The 16,448-nt window shown below is 51.0% G+C and overlaps 1 protein-coding gene, 1 long non-coding RNA gene and 1 pseudogene across 4 annotated transcripts; 2 read left to right on the forward strand and 1 right to left on the reverse strand.

Moving 5' to 3' along the window:
* LOC106972983 (sialic acid-binding Ig-like lectin 5) lies at window positions 1–14,159 on the reverse strand. Of its 3 annotated transcripts, none has more exons than XM_027037231.2 (11): window positions 13,540–14,134; window positions 11,747–11,860; window positions 11,022–11,113; window positions 10,574–10,945; window positions 10,072–10,350; window positions 9,602–9,646; window positions 8,815–9,072; window positions 8,433–8,723; window positions 8,097–8,196; window positions 7,446–7,527; window positions 1–1,778 (listed from the first exon to the last, which is right to left on the reverse strand). In XM_027037231.2, exons 3-11 carry the CDS (start codon window positions 11,071–11,073, stop codon window positions 1,587–1,589), a joined length of 1,671 nt encoding a protein of 556 aa, XP_026893032.1. In that variant the 5' UTR covers window positions 11,074–11,113; window positions 11,747–11,860; window positions 13,540–14,134; the 3' UTR covers window positions 1–1,586. The 3 variants fall into 3 exon arrangements, with proteins under 3 accessions (XP_026893032.1, XP_053066923.1, XP_053066922.1); XM_053210948.1 differs by lacking the exon at window positions 1–1,778 and adding an exon at window positions 5,683–6,182 and having other exon boundaries at window positions 13,540–14,143; XM_053210947.1 differs by lacking the exons at window positions 1–1,778; window positions 11,022–11,113; window positions 11,747–11,860 and adding an exon at window positions 6,700–7,203 and having other exon boundaries at window positions 13,540–14,159.
* On the forward strand, window positions 8,458–11,416 carry LOC128313291 (uncharacterized). Its single transcript, XR_008293793.1, has 3 exons — window positions 8,458–9,678; window positions 10,137–10,283; window positions 10,477–11,416. It is a non-coding gene; the product is annotated as an uncharacterized LOC128313291 (long non-coding RNA).
* LOC113593295 (syntaxin-12-like) lies at window positions 11,424–13,240 on the forward strand (annotated as a pseudogene).
* Window positions 14,160–16,448: the final 2,289 nt, after the last annotated feature.

The following is a 16,448-nucleotide window of genomic DNA, read 5'->3' on the forward strand; positions in this document are numbered from 1 at the left end:
TATATATATTCTTTATCCATTTATCCATCAATGGACATTTGGGCTCTTTCTATACTTTGGCTATTGACAATCAGTGCCAATGAGTTGGCCACAAGGACCTCTCCATCCCCTAAAGGAAGACGAGGTCATCTGCACAAGAAGACCCCTTATCTTTACCCCACACACAGGAGGAGAGCAGTCTTGCCTGAAACAATCCTTTCCTGTAGCTGATAACCTTCTTGCTCGCCTCCTTCTAGAAAAACTTTTCTTTTGTACGGCAATCAAAAGCATAGTGTCAGGCAGCTGGGATCAGAAAAGCTTGTTGAAGGCACCTGGGTGGCTCAGTTGGTTAAGCATCCAACTCTTGACTTCAGCTCAGGTCATGATCTCACAGGTCAAGTCCCGCATCTGGCTCTCAGTGTAGAGCCCACTTTGAATCCTCTGCCCCTCCCTCACTCGCACACTCTCTCAAAAATAAATAAACATTTTTGAAAAAGAATAAAAACTCAACCGAGGAAATCTGGGCATGTAATTGGCTCTATTCAAAGGCTCATAAGTTTGGCAGTGTCCCTTCCAGTAAGGAGATGGGTGCCCTGAGGAGTTGTAAGTAGCAGACGGTGTTTAAAGGCAGGAGGGTGGCATGAGGAAGTATTCTCAAAACAAAGGAAGGATTTTTGCCCCCCAGATCGGGCCATCTTTTTGGGGGAAGATCTTACCCTGCAGGTGACCTCACCAGTGCTGATCAGGAAATTTCAGACCGACTGTTTAAAGGTCACATTTCTGGGAGAGGTTGAAACCTCAGTGAGTCTTGGGTTTGCTGTTGTGGGGGTAAGTGCCTCCACTCGGGGCCCATTGTTTCTTTTCCAACAGTAGTTAGCAGGGGTTGGGGGGGGTGGTTGGTGGACTTCAAATGCCAGGGGTGGGGGCAGATGTTTGTGATGTATTGTCTAAGCCTAGGGAGCCTTGAATGGGTTTGTGGAGGAGACTCAGGGTCAGCTCTCTGGCTGTTGGACGGATCCCTGTGGGGGCCCATAAATGAGACAGGGAAGGGACTGGAGGTCAGGAGGTGATGGAATGTGCTGGAAGAATGGACAGATACAAGTGGGACGCAGAGAAGACCCCACAGAGATGATAAGATGCTGTATCGTGAAACCAAAACCCAGGCTGAGGGGCTGGTCTTTCCCTGGGGAGGCTTTGAAGGAGAATGACACCAGCCGGTTGCTACTGTGTGCTGGGGCGGTCACCCTCAGCCCCAGGGTCACTTTCCAGCAGGACCATTCTGTCCAAAGAAGACAGATCAGTAGGCACTGAGCCCCATGGTGCGATAGGACCTCTGTTGGCTGATTTCTCTGTGTTAATTTCTTTACTGTTCACAACCACCTTTGAGGCAGAAGGCATGATCTCTGATTTACGGAACGGGAAACTGAAGCACGCAGAGATGAAGCGACTTGCTTGACAGGCTACGTTTGAGCCCAGATCTGCTCTACCCGGGGACACCCGGACAGTCCTGCTCCTTTATATCGCCACAGGGCTCCACGCGCTTCATCAGTTGGCGCCTGACTTCTCCTCTCCCCGCAGGGGCTGGGATTCCTGGCTCCAGGTGGCCCTCACTTGCTCGTCCTGATCTCCGAGTACTCACTGGTGCTGGTGGCCTCCTGGTCCTGAGGTTCCCTCATCTTTATCCCGTGAAAGCTGAAGGAGGCGTAATGGAGCTCCTGCTGCTCCCCCGAGGGAGGGTCATCCCCGGCAGGGGTCGTTTGATCTGGAGGGCTGTCTGGCCAGGGCTTCTTCCTGGAACCCTGAGTGAAAGAGAAACGAGAGAGTCGGAGAAGGAATGAGGCAGACGTGGTCCCCCTCAAGGGAGGTTGGGCTAATGGGACATTTGTTCATTCATCCTCCTATTCACACACATTTCCTACGAACCCAATGATTCACTCATCCATTTATTTTTTTAAGTTTACTTATTTATTTTGAGAGAGAGAGAGAGAGAGAGAGAGAACAGGGGAGGGCCAGAGGGAGTGAGAGAGAGAACCCCAAGCTGATAGTGTGGAGCCCGATGCTGGGCTCAAACTCACGAACCGTGAGATCATGACCTGGCCTGACCTGACCTGAAGTCAAGAGACACCTACCCGACTGAGCTACCCAGGTGCCCTTCACGCATCCATTTAAAATTCTGTAACGCTATGACTGATTAGGCCATACTGAAGGCTTACTAATTACATTTAATTCACACACACACACACACACACACACACAGTATGAATGATACTTATTCCCATTTTACAGACATGGTAGACTGAGGTGGGAGGCCCAAGATTACTCATCTAGTAACAGACAGAGCCAGGAACCAAACTCAGGTCTTTTGTGTTATTGGAAATAAAAAGAGAAGAAAATATGTGAACAAAAATAGTGGAGATAAAATTGAATTGAAGAGAGGTAAACCATTCCAGCTGAAAGGGCCCACAAGCACAAGAAAAAAGACCAGGGAAACCTCACACACCAATACAGTATAGTAAATTTTAAGAATATCAAAACCAGGGCGCCTGGGTGACTCAGTTAAGTGTCCGACTCTTGGTTTGGGCTCAGGTCACGATCTCATGGTTCGTGAGTTTGATCCCCGCATCAGGCTCAGCACTGCTGGACGGAGAGCATGCTTGGGATTCTCTCTCTGCCCTCTCCTGCTCTCCCTCAAAATAAATAAATAAACTTAAAAAAAAAAGCTTTAAGAAGAAAAAAGAGAATATCAGAACCAAAGGGAAAGTGTAATGTGTTTTCAGTTTGGGTTTTCTTGTATTAAGACTTCTGAGGACTTGTGGGTTTGAGAACATTTATTTAATGCTCTGATCAACCAAGCTCCACCAACCGAGCCAGCCAGGCACCCCAACCTAGGATCCTTTACAAATTTTTTTACTTTTAACTTATTTTATTTTTTATTTTTAAAAATTTACATCCAAATTAGTTAGCATATAGTGCAACAATGATTTCAGGAGTAGGTTCCTTAGTGCCCCTTCCCCATTTAGCCCATCCCCCCTCCCACAACCCCCCTTTTTAATTTTTTAAGTAGGTTCCACACCCAACGTGGGGGCTGGAACTCACCACCCCAAGATCAAGAGTCACATGCTCTTCCAACTGAACCAGCCAGGCACCCCTGTGATATTTGTTAAATCAAAAAAAAAAAAAAAACCCTATTAAAAATAGTTCAATGTCTACATACAAATGATGAGAACAAACAAGAGAGCTTAGCAAGCTGGAAGAACATAAGATCGACAAGCACATAATTGCGTTTCATACGTTGCTGCATCTACTGAGAGACTGAAGACAATGCTTAGGATCCAGACCACTAACCCCCTGAAGGGGCGGGTGTCACTGAAAAGACGTGAACATTTACAGCGAAGCCCCAGAAGAATCTGTGGGGCGGTTTGGCCCCATAAGGGGGAAAGTAGTAGGAGGAGCTCTCTGAACAAATGAAGGAACTGGCTGGTGTTCAGTCTTTAGTCACTTACTGCCCACAATCCGTGCTCCACAGACCTCTGTTTACCAGAGGCCAGAGTCTGAGTGTGCTTACTTTCCCCATCACTTATTCAGGGGAGTGAGTCATTTGTTGAAATATGGAATCTTGGGGCGCCAGGGTGGCTCAGTCGGTTAAGCGTCCAACTCTTGATTTCAGCTCAGGTCATGATCTCACGGTTCACGGGATGGAGCCCCACATCGGGTTCTGCACGGACATGCGGAGCCTGCTTGGGATTCTCTCTCTCTCTCTCTCTCTCTCTCTCTTTCTCTCTCTGACCTTCCCCCACTCATGCTGTTGCGTGTTCTCTCTCAAAATAAATAAACATGAAAAAAGAAAGATTCTCTCTCTCTCCCCCTCTCCCTCACTTCTCTCTCTCTCTCCCTCACTTGTGCATGTGCGCTCTCTCTCTCTCTCTCAAGTTAAAAAAAAAAGAAATATCTTAGAAGAAAAATACATCCGCAGAGAATGCATGAGATCAGGTGTTTCTTCTTCTGTATCTAAAGTCTAAAAGGATGAGTTGATTTTTGAAGGAAATGACACTATATTTGCATGAAATCAGCTGCTTTGATTCAGCAGCCATGGCAATGCTTTTAATTTTTAATTTTTTTAATATTTTACTTATTTTTGACAGAGAGAAAGACAGACTACGGGCAGGGGACGGGCAGAGAGGGAGCCACAGAATCCCAAGCAGGTTCCAGGCTCTGAGCTGTCAGCACAGAGCCTGACGCAGGGTTCGAACTCATGAACTGCAAGATCAGCCGAAGTGGACGCTTAACCGACTGAGCCACCAGGCGCCCCAAAGCCACGACAATTTAAAACAAGAATATCACAAACTTTTCAGACAGTATCCATATCTCTGTAAAAGAATGGTTCAGCAGGCTTATGAATCATATCTAAGAATGCTCCAGCTACCAAACCAGCAAGACTCTAAATGACATCTAAGACCAATTTGTAATTTTTTTAATGTTTTCATTCCGCATATCAGCGATAAGTGATCAGAAAATGCACTTTTAAAAAGATGGCATTTATAACAGTAACAAAACTAGTATTAAGGAAGAAAACTGACAAAAGGTTCGCAAGATGTGTTGAAGGATTTCTACATCTTTCTTGGGGAAAAAAACCTTAAACTAATAGATAACCTGTTTTTTTTGCGGACAAGGAGACTTGAGTTTATAAAGAAGTATATTCTTCCCAAGGTGATCTACAGATGCAATGTCATTCCAGCCAAAACACTAACAGGAGTGTTTTTTGGAACTTGATAAACCGATTCTAATATTTAATAGAACAGCAAAAGTCCAGGTATAGCCAAGACACTATTTTAAAGAAGATTAAGGAGATGATCCTGCTCTATCAGACAGTAGGACTTAGTTTTGAGTCTGTAGATTCTATTGCCTCTATAGACAGTTCTGACTCAGGGACAGTAAAATCGACCACTGGAACAGAATAGAAGGCCACAGACAGAGGCCACGCATGTATAGACTTCTGATGTCTGACAGAGTAGATGGCAGATCAGCAGAGAGGAGAGAGAGACATTATTCCACACGTCGAGGAGGAACATACATAGATCAACACTGCACACCACACACAAATCAACTCCGGGTAGATTAAGGCTTCACATGTCCAAAGGAATACGTAAAACTTTTAGTGAAACTATACTTGAATATCATTCTAATCTTAGGAGAAGAAAGACTTGTTTAGGGGCACCCGGGTGGCTCAGTCGGTTAAACGTCCAACTCTTGATTTCTGCTCAGGTCATGATCTCGAGGTTCCTGAGTTGGAGCCCTGCGTTGAGCTCCGCGCTGACAGTGCGGGCCCTCCCCTGCTCATGCTTGCGTGCTCTCTCTCTCTCTCTCTCTCTCTCAAAACAAATAAATAAACTTTAACAAATAGTTAAAAAAAATTAAAATTAAAAAAGAAAGATTGTCTTAAATGAAACCCAAAAGGCATTCAACAGAAAAGAGAAGATCAGGGGCTCCCAGGTGGCTCAGTTGGTTAAGCCACCAACTCTTGATTTCGGCTCAGGTCATGATCTCATGGTTTGTGAGTTCGAGGCCCACATCGGGCTCTGTGCTGACAGGGAAGAACCTGCTTGGGATTCTCCCTCTCTCTCTGCCCCTCCCCTGCTCTCTCTCTCTCTCTCTCTCTCTTTCAAAATAAATAAATAAATAATTAAAAAAAAAAGAAAGCTATGTCAATCTATCTTTTAAAAAAAAGAACAGAGAAGGTTAGTGAATATGGTTATATTGCAATTAAGAACTTATGTTCATCAAAGGTCACCTTTAAAAAGAGAAGACAAATTACTCACTGGAAGATATTTACAGTGCATATAACTAAAAAAAAGAAACCAGTATGAAAATGTATAAAGCTCACCAATCAATTCAGTAAGAAAGTCAAACACCCTATGGGCTGCAGGGAAATGGGCAGCAGATGAGACCAGGAATTTTATTTTTTTAACATTTATTTTATTTTTGAGAGACAAAGAGAGAGAGAGGGCAGGGGAGGGGCTCTGAGAGAAGATCCAAAGTGGGCTCTATGCCCAATGCGGGGCTCGAACTCTGAACGGTGAGATCATGACCTGAGCCAAAGCCGGACGCTTACCTGACTGAGCCACCCAGGTGTCCCGGGACCAAGCATTTTAGAGAGGAGGTGTTCATATGCCACTGAAGACAGAGATTGTCATGCTCCTTGACAACTAACGAAACGCAAATCAAAACCATAGCGGGAGAGTGAGACGACCCAAAAAATTGAGAAAACCAAGCACAGAGACTGTATAGGTCAACAGGATCCAAGAGGCACAGACAGGTGTACACATGGATGCGACTGCTTTGGAAAACATTTGTCATGATAGGAACATTCACACACCCTCTGACCTAGTAATTAAATTCTTACATAATGTTGCCAAAAAAACAAAAAAAAAAAACGAACGCTCGTATGTGAATCCAATGAGATCTGGAGCAACTCAAATGTCCAGCAAGAGGAGCTTAGGCAATAGACACGATCATAAAACGAAACACCGTAAACAGGTAACCGCAGCTAACAACAGGCATGAATCTCCAGGACCTAATTTGCAGGGTTGATGAGTCCACAAAGGGAGCCGGAGAAGCGGGCACAGAGGGTGCCACCCTTTGTAGGTTCAGAAATAGTTACACGAAACAGCGCGTATCTCAGGTATACACACATATATGGGGTAACAGTGGCAACCGGGTTCATCGTTGCTCATCATATTATGGACAAAACGAGTACGTGCAAGCAAACAATGCCCGTTCCAGGGACTGGTCATGAACAACGCATTCCGGATAACTCCATGTAGGGCAACACGGCCCCAGTTTCATAAAAGGGCAGAAGGGACATGGTGGACAGGGGCGGAGTGAGAGACAACTGCAGCCCCCGCCGGCAAAGACATCCCAAACATGAGGAAATGCAGTGGTGTTGTGGGATGTGCCCCTTGAGACGGGGCTGGACACAGAGCTCTGGGGACGTAGAGGAGGGAGGCGTGGGCGTTGGCAGGGAAGGAAATGGCAAAGCTTTCCCAGAGCAGAAGATGTTGATACGTGAAGTGGGGTGACGGAAATGGGGACAGAAGGGCATTTCTGGTGGGAGGAGCTGTATGCGCAAAGGGTCCAAGCGGTAGGGGAGACCACGAGAAAGCCAGTGTGGCTGCACCATAGCCAGACCAGGGCTGGAGTGGCCATCAAGGGACACCTCCTGAAGGACTTCAAACATGGGACAAGGAATGTGACTTGATTCTCAAAGCACTGGGAACAAGCATCATTGAAACTCCAGAAGGGCTGGAAGGGAAGTAGGGAAGAGTGGAGTAGGGAAGTCACCTCCCAGGTGACTGCTCAGGTGACCAGGCTGGGGCAGGGGCGGGGAAATGCTGAGGAGCTCCGTGTGGAGTCCCAATGGACAGGTCCAGAGCCCCCCCACTGCACGAGAAGACCCCGGCATCACTCACCCAGTCGACTGTACCCATGACAGGGTCTTCATTAGCCATGCCCTCTTGACTCCTAGACGCTTGCTTCCTGCGGGCTTTCACCCTAAAAGGAGAAAGCAGCACACTGCAGCCACGAAGGTTCCCGTGGGCAGGCTGTCTGCTCCCCGGCCAATCCGCTGAGGTATCCGGTCTGGAACCAGACAGGCCAGGAAGCACTCCATCCCCCTGGGTGACCAGAGGTTTGGCCAGACTGAACTTCCATCACGAAAGATCCGTCTAACACAGAAAAACTTGTACACGCCAGGGCACCTGGGTGGCTCTGTCGGTTAAGCTCAGGTCGTGATCTCGCGGTTCGTGAGTCCGAAGCCTGCATCGGGCTCTGTGCTGACAGCTCAGAGCCCGGAGCCTGCTTCGGAGTCTGTGTCTCCCCCTCTCTCTGCTCTCCCCCTGCTCATGTTCGGTCTCTCTCTGTTTCTCAATAATAAATAAACGTTAACATTTTTGTTTAAGTCCAGAAGAGGCAAATCTAGAGAGATGGAAAATAGACTGGTGGTCCCCTAGGACTGGGGGAGGATGGGCACAGGATGAAAATGAAGGAGTACATTTCTTCTCTCGAGCTGCCCTACTCAGCCCTGTACTTCTGGGATGAGGGACCTCCCCGCACAGACTTACACCCAGAAGAGGAGGAGACACAGACACAGGCACAGCAGAGCCATGGCTCCGGCGCCTCCCACAGCTGCAGTCGCGGCTTCTGCCAGGGACAGCGACTTCCCTGCGGAGAGAGGGAGACCGAATTGCAGGACTCAGTCTCTTGCCTTCCTAGCTCCTTGCAGAACTCACTGAAGGGCCTGCTGAGGCCCAAGATGGACCACCCTGTCCCACCAATCGCCCTCCGCCCCACGCCTACCCAGACCATCTTCTCTAGGATGCAGACTCCTTCCCCACCCCTACCCCCACCCCCACCCCCCACCCCCGGCTCTGCCCACCCTTCCCCCACAGCCCCCAGACCTGGCAGCAACACCAGGACGGCGTCGGTGCTCTGGGCCCCGTGCTCATTCCGGGCCTCGCAGCTGAGTCTGAGGTCGGAACCCAGAGGCCTCCTGAGGCTCAGGGAGCTGTTGGCCCAGGGCCCCTCGGAGCTGGAGGTGACGGTCAAGGAGGCGTCGCTGTGGTTCCCCTCTAGCAGCCCCTCCCCCAGCCGCCAGCGCAGGGTGGGGGCCGGCCGGGCTCGGGCGGAGCAGGTGCAGCCCAGCGCCTCGCCCTCCCAGGAGCAGGAGGGGCCGAGCAGCCGCGGGGGGCCTGCAGGGTGGGGGAGGGGCAGGGTCAGCGACGCCTCTGCTCCCCAGGCCCCGGGTGTCCCGCCCCCCCCCCCGGGGGTCCCCACACTCACAGACCACAGAGAGACGCAGGGAGACGTGCTGGGAGCCCAGCGAGTTCTGAGCTCGGCAGGTGAGGACTCCTTCCTCCGCAGCCCCGACTTGAGGCAGCTCCAGGATGTGGGTCCTGTACATGGGGGTGGCATTCAGGGCAGGGGACCCCCGGAACCAGCTCAGCTCGGCGGGGGGGTTGCCGGCAGCAGCACAGAGCAGCCGCAAAGCTTGGCCCTCCCAGATGAGAAGGGATGAGGTGTTTTCCAGAATGCTGAGGGCTTTGGGGGAGAGATGTAGAGAGAGGAGAGAGAGACATTGAGACAGCCGCTGGAGACCGGCAGTCTCCACGTCTCCCTCCGTCCCAGGATCTGGTTGGCATCTCCCTCGCCATCCCTGGCCCACTGACTTGGGTCCAACAGGGCTCAAAGGCTGGGCTTTACGCCCAAAAGAGGTTGACCTCAAGTGTCCGGGCTTCACATCTTCCGAGAGGGCTCGGTGCCCCCACTGGGACACGCCTGGATCTTTTGGTGGCCTTGGTCAGTGAACTCGGCAGGAAACAGGATGGAGGAGGCTGGGGCGGGAGGGGAGGAGGAAAACCACAGCAGCGCCCCGTAGAGGTGAACAGAGTGTGCCTGAGCAGCCACTTTTGCACCCAGGCAAGGTGGAGGAGGGAGGGTGGTGATCTTTATCCGTGCTCTTCCCTTATCTGGTCCCATTCCAGCTACGATCCCCATCCCACATGGTGGAAGCCGCCCCCCCCCCATCCAAGGCCAGGTCCCAGCCCCCAAGAGGACAGTTCTTTCCTACCTGTGACATTGCTGACGATGCTGATGGTGAGGTTGTGGGGGGCATCTGGGGTAGAAAGATATGGTCCTGCTTCAGAGGTGAGGATTGGGATGGAAGCTGACCCAGCACCCACGGAGGGGTGGGGAGCACTGGGAAGGGGTAGGGGAGCACTGAGAAGGGGTAGGAAGCCCTAGAAACAGGTAGGGAGCACTGGAAAGGCATAGGGGAGCACTTGGAAGGGGTGGGTGCATTGGGAAAGGGCCGGGAGCATTGGGAAAGGGTGGGGAGCATCAGGAAAGGGTGGGGAGCACTGGGAAGGGGTAGGGAGCACTGGAAAAGCATAGGGGAGCACTGACAAGGGGTGGGGAGCATTGGGAAGGGGTAGGGGAACACTGAGAAGGTAAAGATGGCTGTCCTTGCTCTCTCTCCTTGCCCCACACCAGCTCAAACCCCACTACCCTGGGGGACCCTGCCCTCTCCCCAGCACTCACAGGAGACATTGAGCCAGATGGTTCGTTCCACGGTGGCCTGAACTTCTGGCAGTTTCACCTGACAGGTGAGGTTGGTGCCATGGTCCTGCGGCCTCGGGGTGAAGGTCACCACCGAGGAGTGCAGGGTCTCGGGGTCCAGCGAGTCCAGAGCAGCCCCCATCCAGGAGAATGTGAGAGGTCTTCCCCCTTCGCAGGACCCCGGCAGGCTGCAGGTCAGCTCTGCGGGCCAGCCAGACTTGAGGGGCTCCGGGAAGTGGATGTCGGGTTCCTGTGTCAGGGCTGAGGAAGAGACAGGGAGGTGCCCGGGCCCCAGGGAGGTGGGGACCCACGGGGTGACCCTGAGAGGGTCCGGGCCTCAGGGCCCAAGCTGACCCCGGGCCCCGTTATCTCTTCCAACCATCCCAGCCACAAGACCCGGAGCAGGGAATGTTCCGGCGTCCTGTGCCTGCTCTAAGAGGGGGTGTCCACCTCCCAGAGCCCTCCCCTGGGGCCCCTGCTGTACCTGCCACCCTCAGAGTCATCGTCGTATGTGTGTAAGTATATTTCATGTCTTCTCTCTCCACTCGGAAAAAGTAGACTCCCTCGTCACTCCTCATGGCGTCTCTGATCCTCAGGGAGCAGTTGTAGGCCCAGGGGTCCCCGATGAGGCGGAATCGGCCCTGAGCCTCTGTCCCCACTGCTCTCTGTGGGTTGTTTGTAGCCACCAGATAACGGTTGCTTGAGGTGTCCCTATCCTGGAACCAGTATATGTAGAGCATCGTCCGGGAATACCACCGCTTTCTGGGGTAGGAGAAGGAACAGGGCACATGGACACACAGACCCTCCTGCACGGTCACGGATTCCTTCACTCGGAGCTGGTACTCTGGATCCTCCCCTGGGGGACACGGAGGCTCAGCCGGGGCTCCAGCCCCTCCCACCTGTGCCCAGCCCTCCTCCCGAGGCCCACTCACCCCCCAACAGCAGGGGCAGCAGCAGCAGGGGCAGCAGCAGCAGGGGCACCATGTCTGCACCGGCCAGGGCAGGAGCCCGGATCCAGGTCCTTCTGTCAGGGAGGGAAATGCCCCAAATGTGGGGTGAGGTCAAGGAAGCCCCAACAGGAAGCCGTGTCTGACAGAGCTGTGGTCACCACAGAAGGGGAACTTGGGCAGCACAGGCTGTGGGGGGGTAGGGGGGTGCGGTGAGTTGGGAACTAAGAAATTATCTTGTCTCATCTCTGCATCTGACACAGCCCGTGAAAATACCGAGGGCCCCGGAGGCTGGGGTGCTATCCAGATCTGAATCTGAGGGTGGTCACCCGGCCAATGCCATTTAAGTCAAGAGTGAGGTGAGCGAAGGGCAAGAGCAGCTGGGAAAGAGAAACAGGGAGCCTGTGGGCAGCCTCAGCCCCTTCCCCCAGCCCTTTCTCTTCCCAGATCCCCATCAGCCTGTGCAACCAGGTGGGGGCTGCTTCAAGGAGTTTCGTGCAAGACCAGTGGGTCTTAGGTCCTCCTCATGCCCTACAGTCCCTTTTACCAAACCTGGGGCCCTCCGAGCCCCAGCCCCGGGACTTCAGCAGTCACGGGTGGGCGGGGACGCCCAGCCACTGCTCAAAGAATTTGCTGAGCCTACCAGGAAGTCAGCAGGACTCAAGCAACAGGAGGAAAATTTGCAACAGTTGTAACAGTCCACAAAGCACCTTGCCCAGGAAATACAATAGTTAGGAACTGGTCGCTCGGAAAGAACAAAGGACGCCAACTGAATGACTTCTCTGCAGCCTTAAAGGATTTCCAGGCTGGGTGGGGAGGAGGGTCTGCAAAGGAAAAGAAGATTGCCAGAGCGAGAGCCGCCTGTCTCCCTGCAGAGGGGAGGCCACGAAAGAGCAGCGCCTGTCCTTTGATGGCCACGACGAGTGGGACCAGAGGCAGAACCAGGGGGATGATGTGGCCACCTCGGAGCAGGAACTGGAACTCATTAAAGAGAGGGAAAGGGCAATTCGGCAGCTGCAGGCTCACACTTTGGACGTCCGTCAGAGGTTTAAAGATTTGCCCGTGATGATCCGTGACCAAGGAGACCCCGCTGACAGCACGGAGGCCGACGGAGAAGGCCCAGAGGTGCGTGCAGACAGAGCCACGCCGGTCAGTTTCCGCAAGCTGCTTACGATCAGAAAAGAAAATCTCGCAAGAACGTCTGTATTCTGGTGCTTGTCCTGTTGGTTATCACTGTTCCCTTGGTACTTAGTATCTGACAGATTTATACATGAAGCGATCGCCTCGGAGCTACCCTCTGCTTAGCTGTAGGGGGTCCTTCTGGAACAGACTGATCCGGGGAAGAGAGCAGAGGCCGGATCGTCATAATTGAGTTAGAAACTAGCTACCCACTAGACAGTGTGTATCAATTTACACACACACTCTATTGATTTCTCAAATTAGGAGTTAATTTACGTGCATTTTGCTTGCTCTTGTATTCTGAGTGCCCTTCGTCCCAAGGGTTTACTGGAATTTCCATTCTAGACATTCTTGTTTTGACAGGTGACACCAGGGTCTTGTAATACCGCCCTTTTAGTGTAAACGAGATTCATCTTTTTACCAACAACTGGGATAGAATTACTCTCTGGCACCCAGGATCTCGGAGTCTGGCAGAAACTATATAATAAGCCAGCACTTTTCATTATGGAACCTTTTCATTTGAATTTATTTATCTGCTTTGAAAGATTTTTAGCAATGTGTTTAACTGGAAGGCAGTTTCTTTTCTCTTTTAAGAAACGTTTATTTCTTTATTTTGAGAGAGCACGAGTGGGCACACGAGCAGGGGAGGGGCAGAGAGAGAGAGAATCCCAAGTAGGCTTTCTTGAGCTGAGAGCTGGACACGGGGCTTGATCTCACGAACCTTGGGGTCGTGGGCTGAGCCGAGATCAAGAGTTGGTCGCTTAACCAACTGAGTAGCTCAGGCACCCCTGAAGTTTTCTTTTTTTTTTAATTTTTGTTTTTAATGTTTATTTATTCTTGAGACAGAGACAGAGCGTGAACAGGGGAAGGGCAGAGAGAGAGGGAGACACAGAATCAGAAGCAGGCTCCAGGCTCCGAGCTGTCAGCACAGAGCCCGATGTGGGGCTCGAACTCACGGACCACAAGATCATGACCTGAGCCGAAGTCGGATGCTCAACCGACTGAGCCACCCAGGCGCCCCTGAAGTTTTCTATATTATCTGCTGGTGTCCATAGCAGCTCACCCATATGCACACTTCACTTTCTGAAGTGGTGAATTTAGTTAACACTAAATTTCTCTTGGGGGACCACACAATGTTCCATCTTAAAGTACGGGCACCAGCCGTAGAACAAAGCCCTGTGGGTAGCGTTTGGCTGACAAATCGTACCGCAGAACATCGTCCCTGTTTTCTATACTCAGAGAAAATGGCCAGCACTCACTCCCACGATCCTCTTTTTCCCTAGAAGCTCCTCTCCCATCACCGCTTAGCCTTCTCGATTCTTACCCCCATCTTCTTGTGGTGACCGATTTCTTCTTTCCGTGCAGATCTATAGAGTGTGTTCGGTTAAGTATTCTGATGCGCCCGGGGCTTCCAGAATGGAAGAGACCCACCTCTGCTCTAGAGGAGGGTGGAGTCTAGTTGGAGTAAATACAAGGGAAGCATCCTGAGGGGACAGACGGAGCAGAAGGAGCACCTCCTCCACTGGAGGAGGGAAAGAGACACAGTAGGACCAGAAGGTATTGCAAGTATGGATTTCTGTTATCCCGTGAACATTGGGGTCGATGCCAGTCGCTCTTGGCATTGAAGATCCAGTGAACAAAAGCGTGTGGCTTCTCTCGCGAAGCTTGCAATTCCGTAACGGGAAAGGACAGGACCCGAGATGATCCGTAGTCGCCTTCATCTAGAACAGGGGTCCGGAATGCGGGCATGTGGCCAAATCTGGCCAACCACTTTGTGTACAAGTCTGACTTACCCATCCGGTCGTGGCCTACGGCTGCTTCTGTGCTACAGTAAGAGTTGAAAAACTGTATGCGGAGACACGATGGCTGCAAATACTGGCCCTGGCCCTTTAAGGAAAATTTTGCTAAACGCTGATAGAAAATCAGATGAGGAAGTGGTGAGCCCCGGGGGAGAGGGGAGGGCATCTTCTGAGAGAGATCCTTCCGAGGAACCCATGGCGATAAGGCGACATTTGAGCACAGACCTCAAAAAAAAAAGGAAACAAAAAAACCCTCTGGGGTTCATCTGCCTCAGTCTGGATAGACAAGGGAGATTTAGACACAGCATGCTTTTGGAAGGCAAACAGGAATGGTGTGGAGGGGTTTCATCTTGTTGCTGCTGCCTGGGGTTCTGTGGTCCCGGTGCACGGTGAATATTGCCATGGCCATGAAAAGGCCGACCTTTCCACCGTAAGGACTGTCGGGCATTTGATGGCAGGGAGATTCGCAAAGCTACGCTGAGGTGGGCTTAAAATTTTGTCCTCGTGGGGCACCTGGGTGGCTTAGTCGATTAAGCGTCCAACTTTGGCTGAGGTCATGATCTCATGGTTCGTGAGTATAAGCCCCAATTCCCAATCTCTCTCTCTCTCTCTGTATTTCTCGCTTACTCCCCACCCCCCCCCCAAAAAAAAACTAGTCCTTGTGAACCTGGCAAGAAAGTAAAGAGTCATTTTTGTAAATAATACTGGTTTGGAATAGTGATATTAGGCTTATGTTCCTAGGAACATATGAAGAGATTAGTTTCTCCTCCCATTGTTTTAGACTAAAAAAAAAAAGAAGTTTCAATAAAACATTGCTGTCTTGGGGCACCTGAGTGGCTCAGTCGGTTAAATGCCCGGCCCTTGATTTTGGCTCAGGTCATGATTCCAGGGTGGTGGGATGGAGCCCCGTCACGTTGAGCCTGGAGCCTGCTTGATATTTTCTCTCTCTCCCTCTGCCCCTCCCCTCTGATCGTGTTTAGTCTCTTAAAAAAAAAAAAGATTGCTGTCTTGTAATTAATCCTTTCTAAAGAGAGAAAGGGGAAAGTCCTAGAGATTCAGTGTGACTCACCCTCCAGCTGAAAACCACTGCTGGTTCTGGAAAAGGATCATTTACCATTTCCTTAAAACCATTCAAGTGCAGGCCAGGAAGGAAGGCATTTCCGGACCCAAATCCAGGGGAGGGGGGGAAGCAGGGGAAGGCTCAGGGTCAAAGCCCTTCTGCCCTGACGGGTTTTGGGAACACGGCATCCTCAAATGATTGTCTTTGCGGATCTGAGGGTCTTGATGGCCCAGGCCGCACAAAATGACAGATCAAGGGAGATCGGGACCCCACTGGGCAGGGACACCCCAAATCTGTGACTTTAGCAGAGAAGCAGCATTACCCTGCTGCCATGAAGGTAATGAGGCTCTACCTTTCAGGGACCCTTTCTGAAAGCACTGGGAGGGGCTCAACCTTGATAAAGCGTTCCTCAAATTGCACCATGATCATAAACACTTTAGACATTCCCGTAGCAGGCTGTAGGATTGAAAGTCAAGTTCTTGGGGCTCCTGGCTGGCTCAGTAGGAAGAGCGTGCCACTCTTGATCTCAGGGTCATGATTCTGAGCCCCACGTTGGGTGTAGAGGTTACAAAAATCAATACATAGAAACCTAATACACACACACACACACACACACACACACATATATACACGCCAGAGAGGTATCGCAAACGACTGATGAAAGGAGTCTCTAATGCTTGTGAGATATCTTATTTTTGGATTTTGAGCATTTTTGCTTTTGCAATTTGACATGGTGCATTTAAAAAAAAAATTCATATGTGGGGGCCCCTGGATGGCTCAGTGGGTTGAGCCTCTGGCTTCAGCTCAGGTCATGATCTCATGGTTCATGGGTTTGAGACCTGCATGGTAAATCTGCTGACAGCATGGAGCCTACTTGGGATTCTCTGCCCCCTTCTCTCTCTGCCCCTCCCCAACGCACCCCTCCCCCTGACTTCAGCTCAGGTCTCGATCTCACAGTTCAGTGGTTCGAGCCCCGCATCAGGCTCTGTGCCGACAGCTGTCGGTCTGACAAATCTCAAGCTGTGATGACCAAAAAGACAAGAAACAACAAGTGTTGACAAGGATGTGGAAAAGACAGAACTGTTGTGCACTGTTGATGGGAAGGAATGTGAATTGGTGCAGCCACTCTGAAACACAGTCCAGAGGTTCCTCAAGAAATTAAAACCAGAACTACCACATGATCCAGCAATGGACTTCTGGTCTGTATATGAAGGAAATGAAAGCACTCACTCAGAAACATATGTGCACCTGTGTGTTCATTGCAGCAGCATTTACAATAGCGAAGATCCGGGGGCTCCTGGGTGGCTCGGTCGGTTCAGCGTCCGACTTCGGCTCAGGTCATGATCTCCCAGTTTGGGAGTTCGGACCCCTTCG

The sequence above is a fragment of the Acinonyx jubatus genome, chromosome E2 (genome assembly GCF_027475565.1).
Source record: "Acinonyx jubatus isolate Ajub_Pintada_27869175 chromosome E2, VMU_Ajub_asm_v1.0, whole genome shotgun sequence".
Lineage (NCBI taxonomy): Eukaryota > Metazoa > Chordata > Mammalia > Carnivora > Felidae > Acinonyx > Acinonyx jubatus.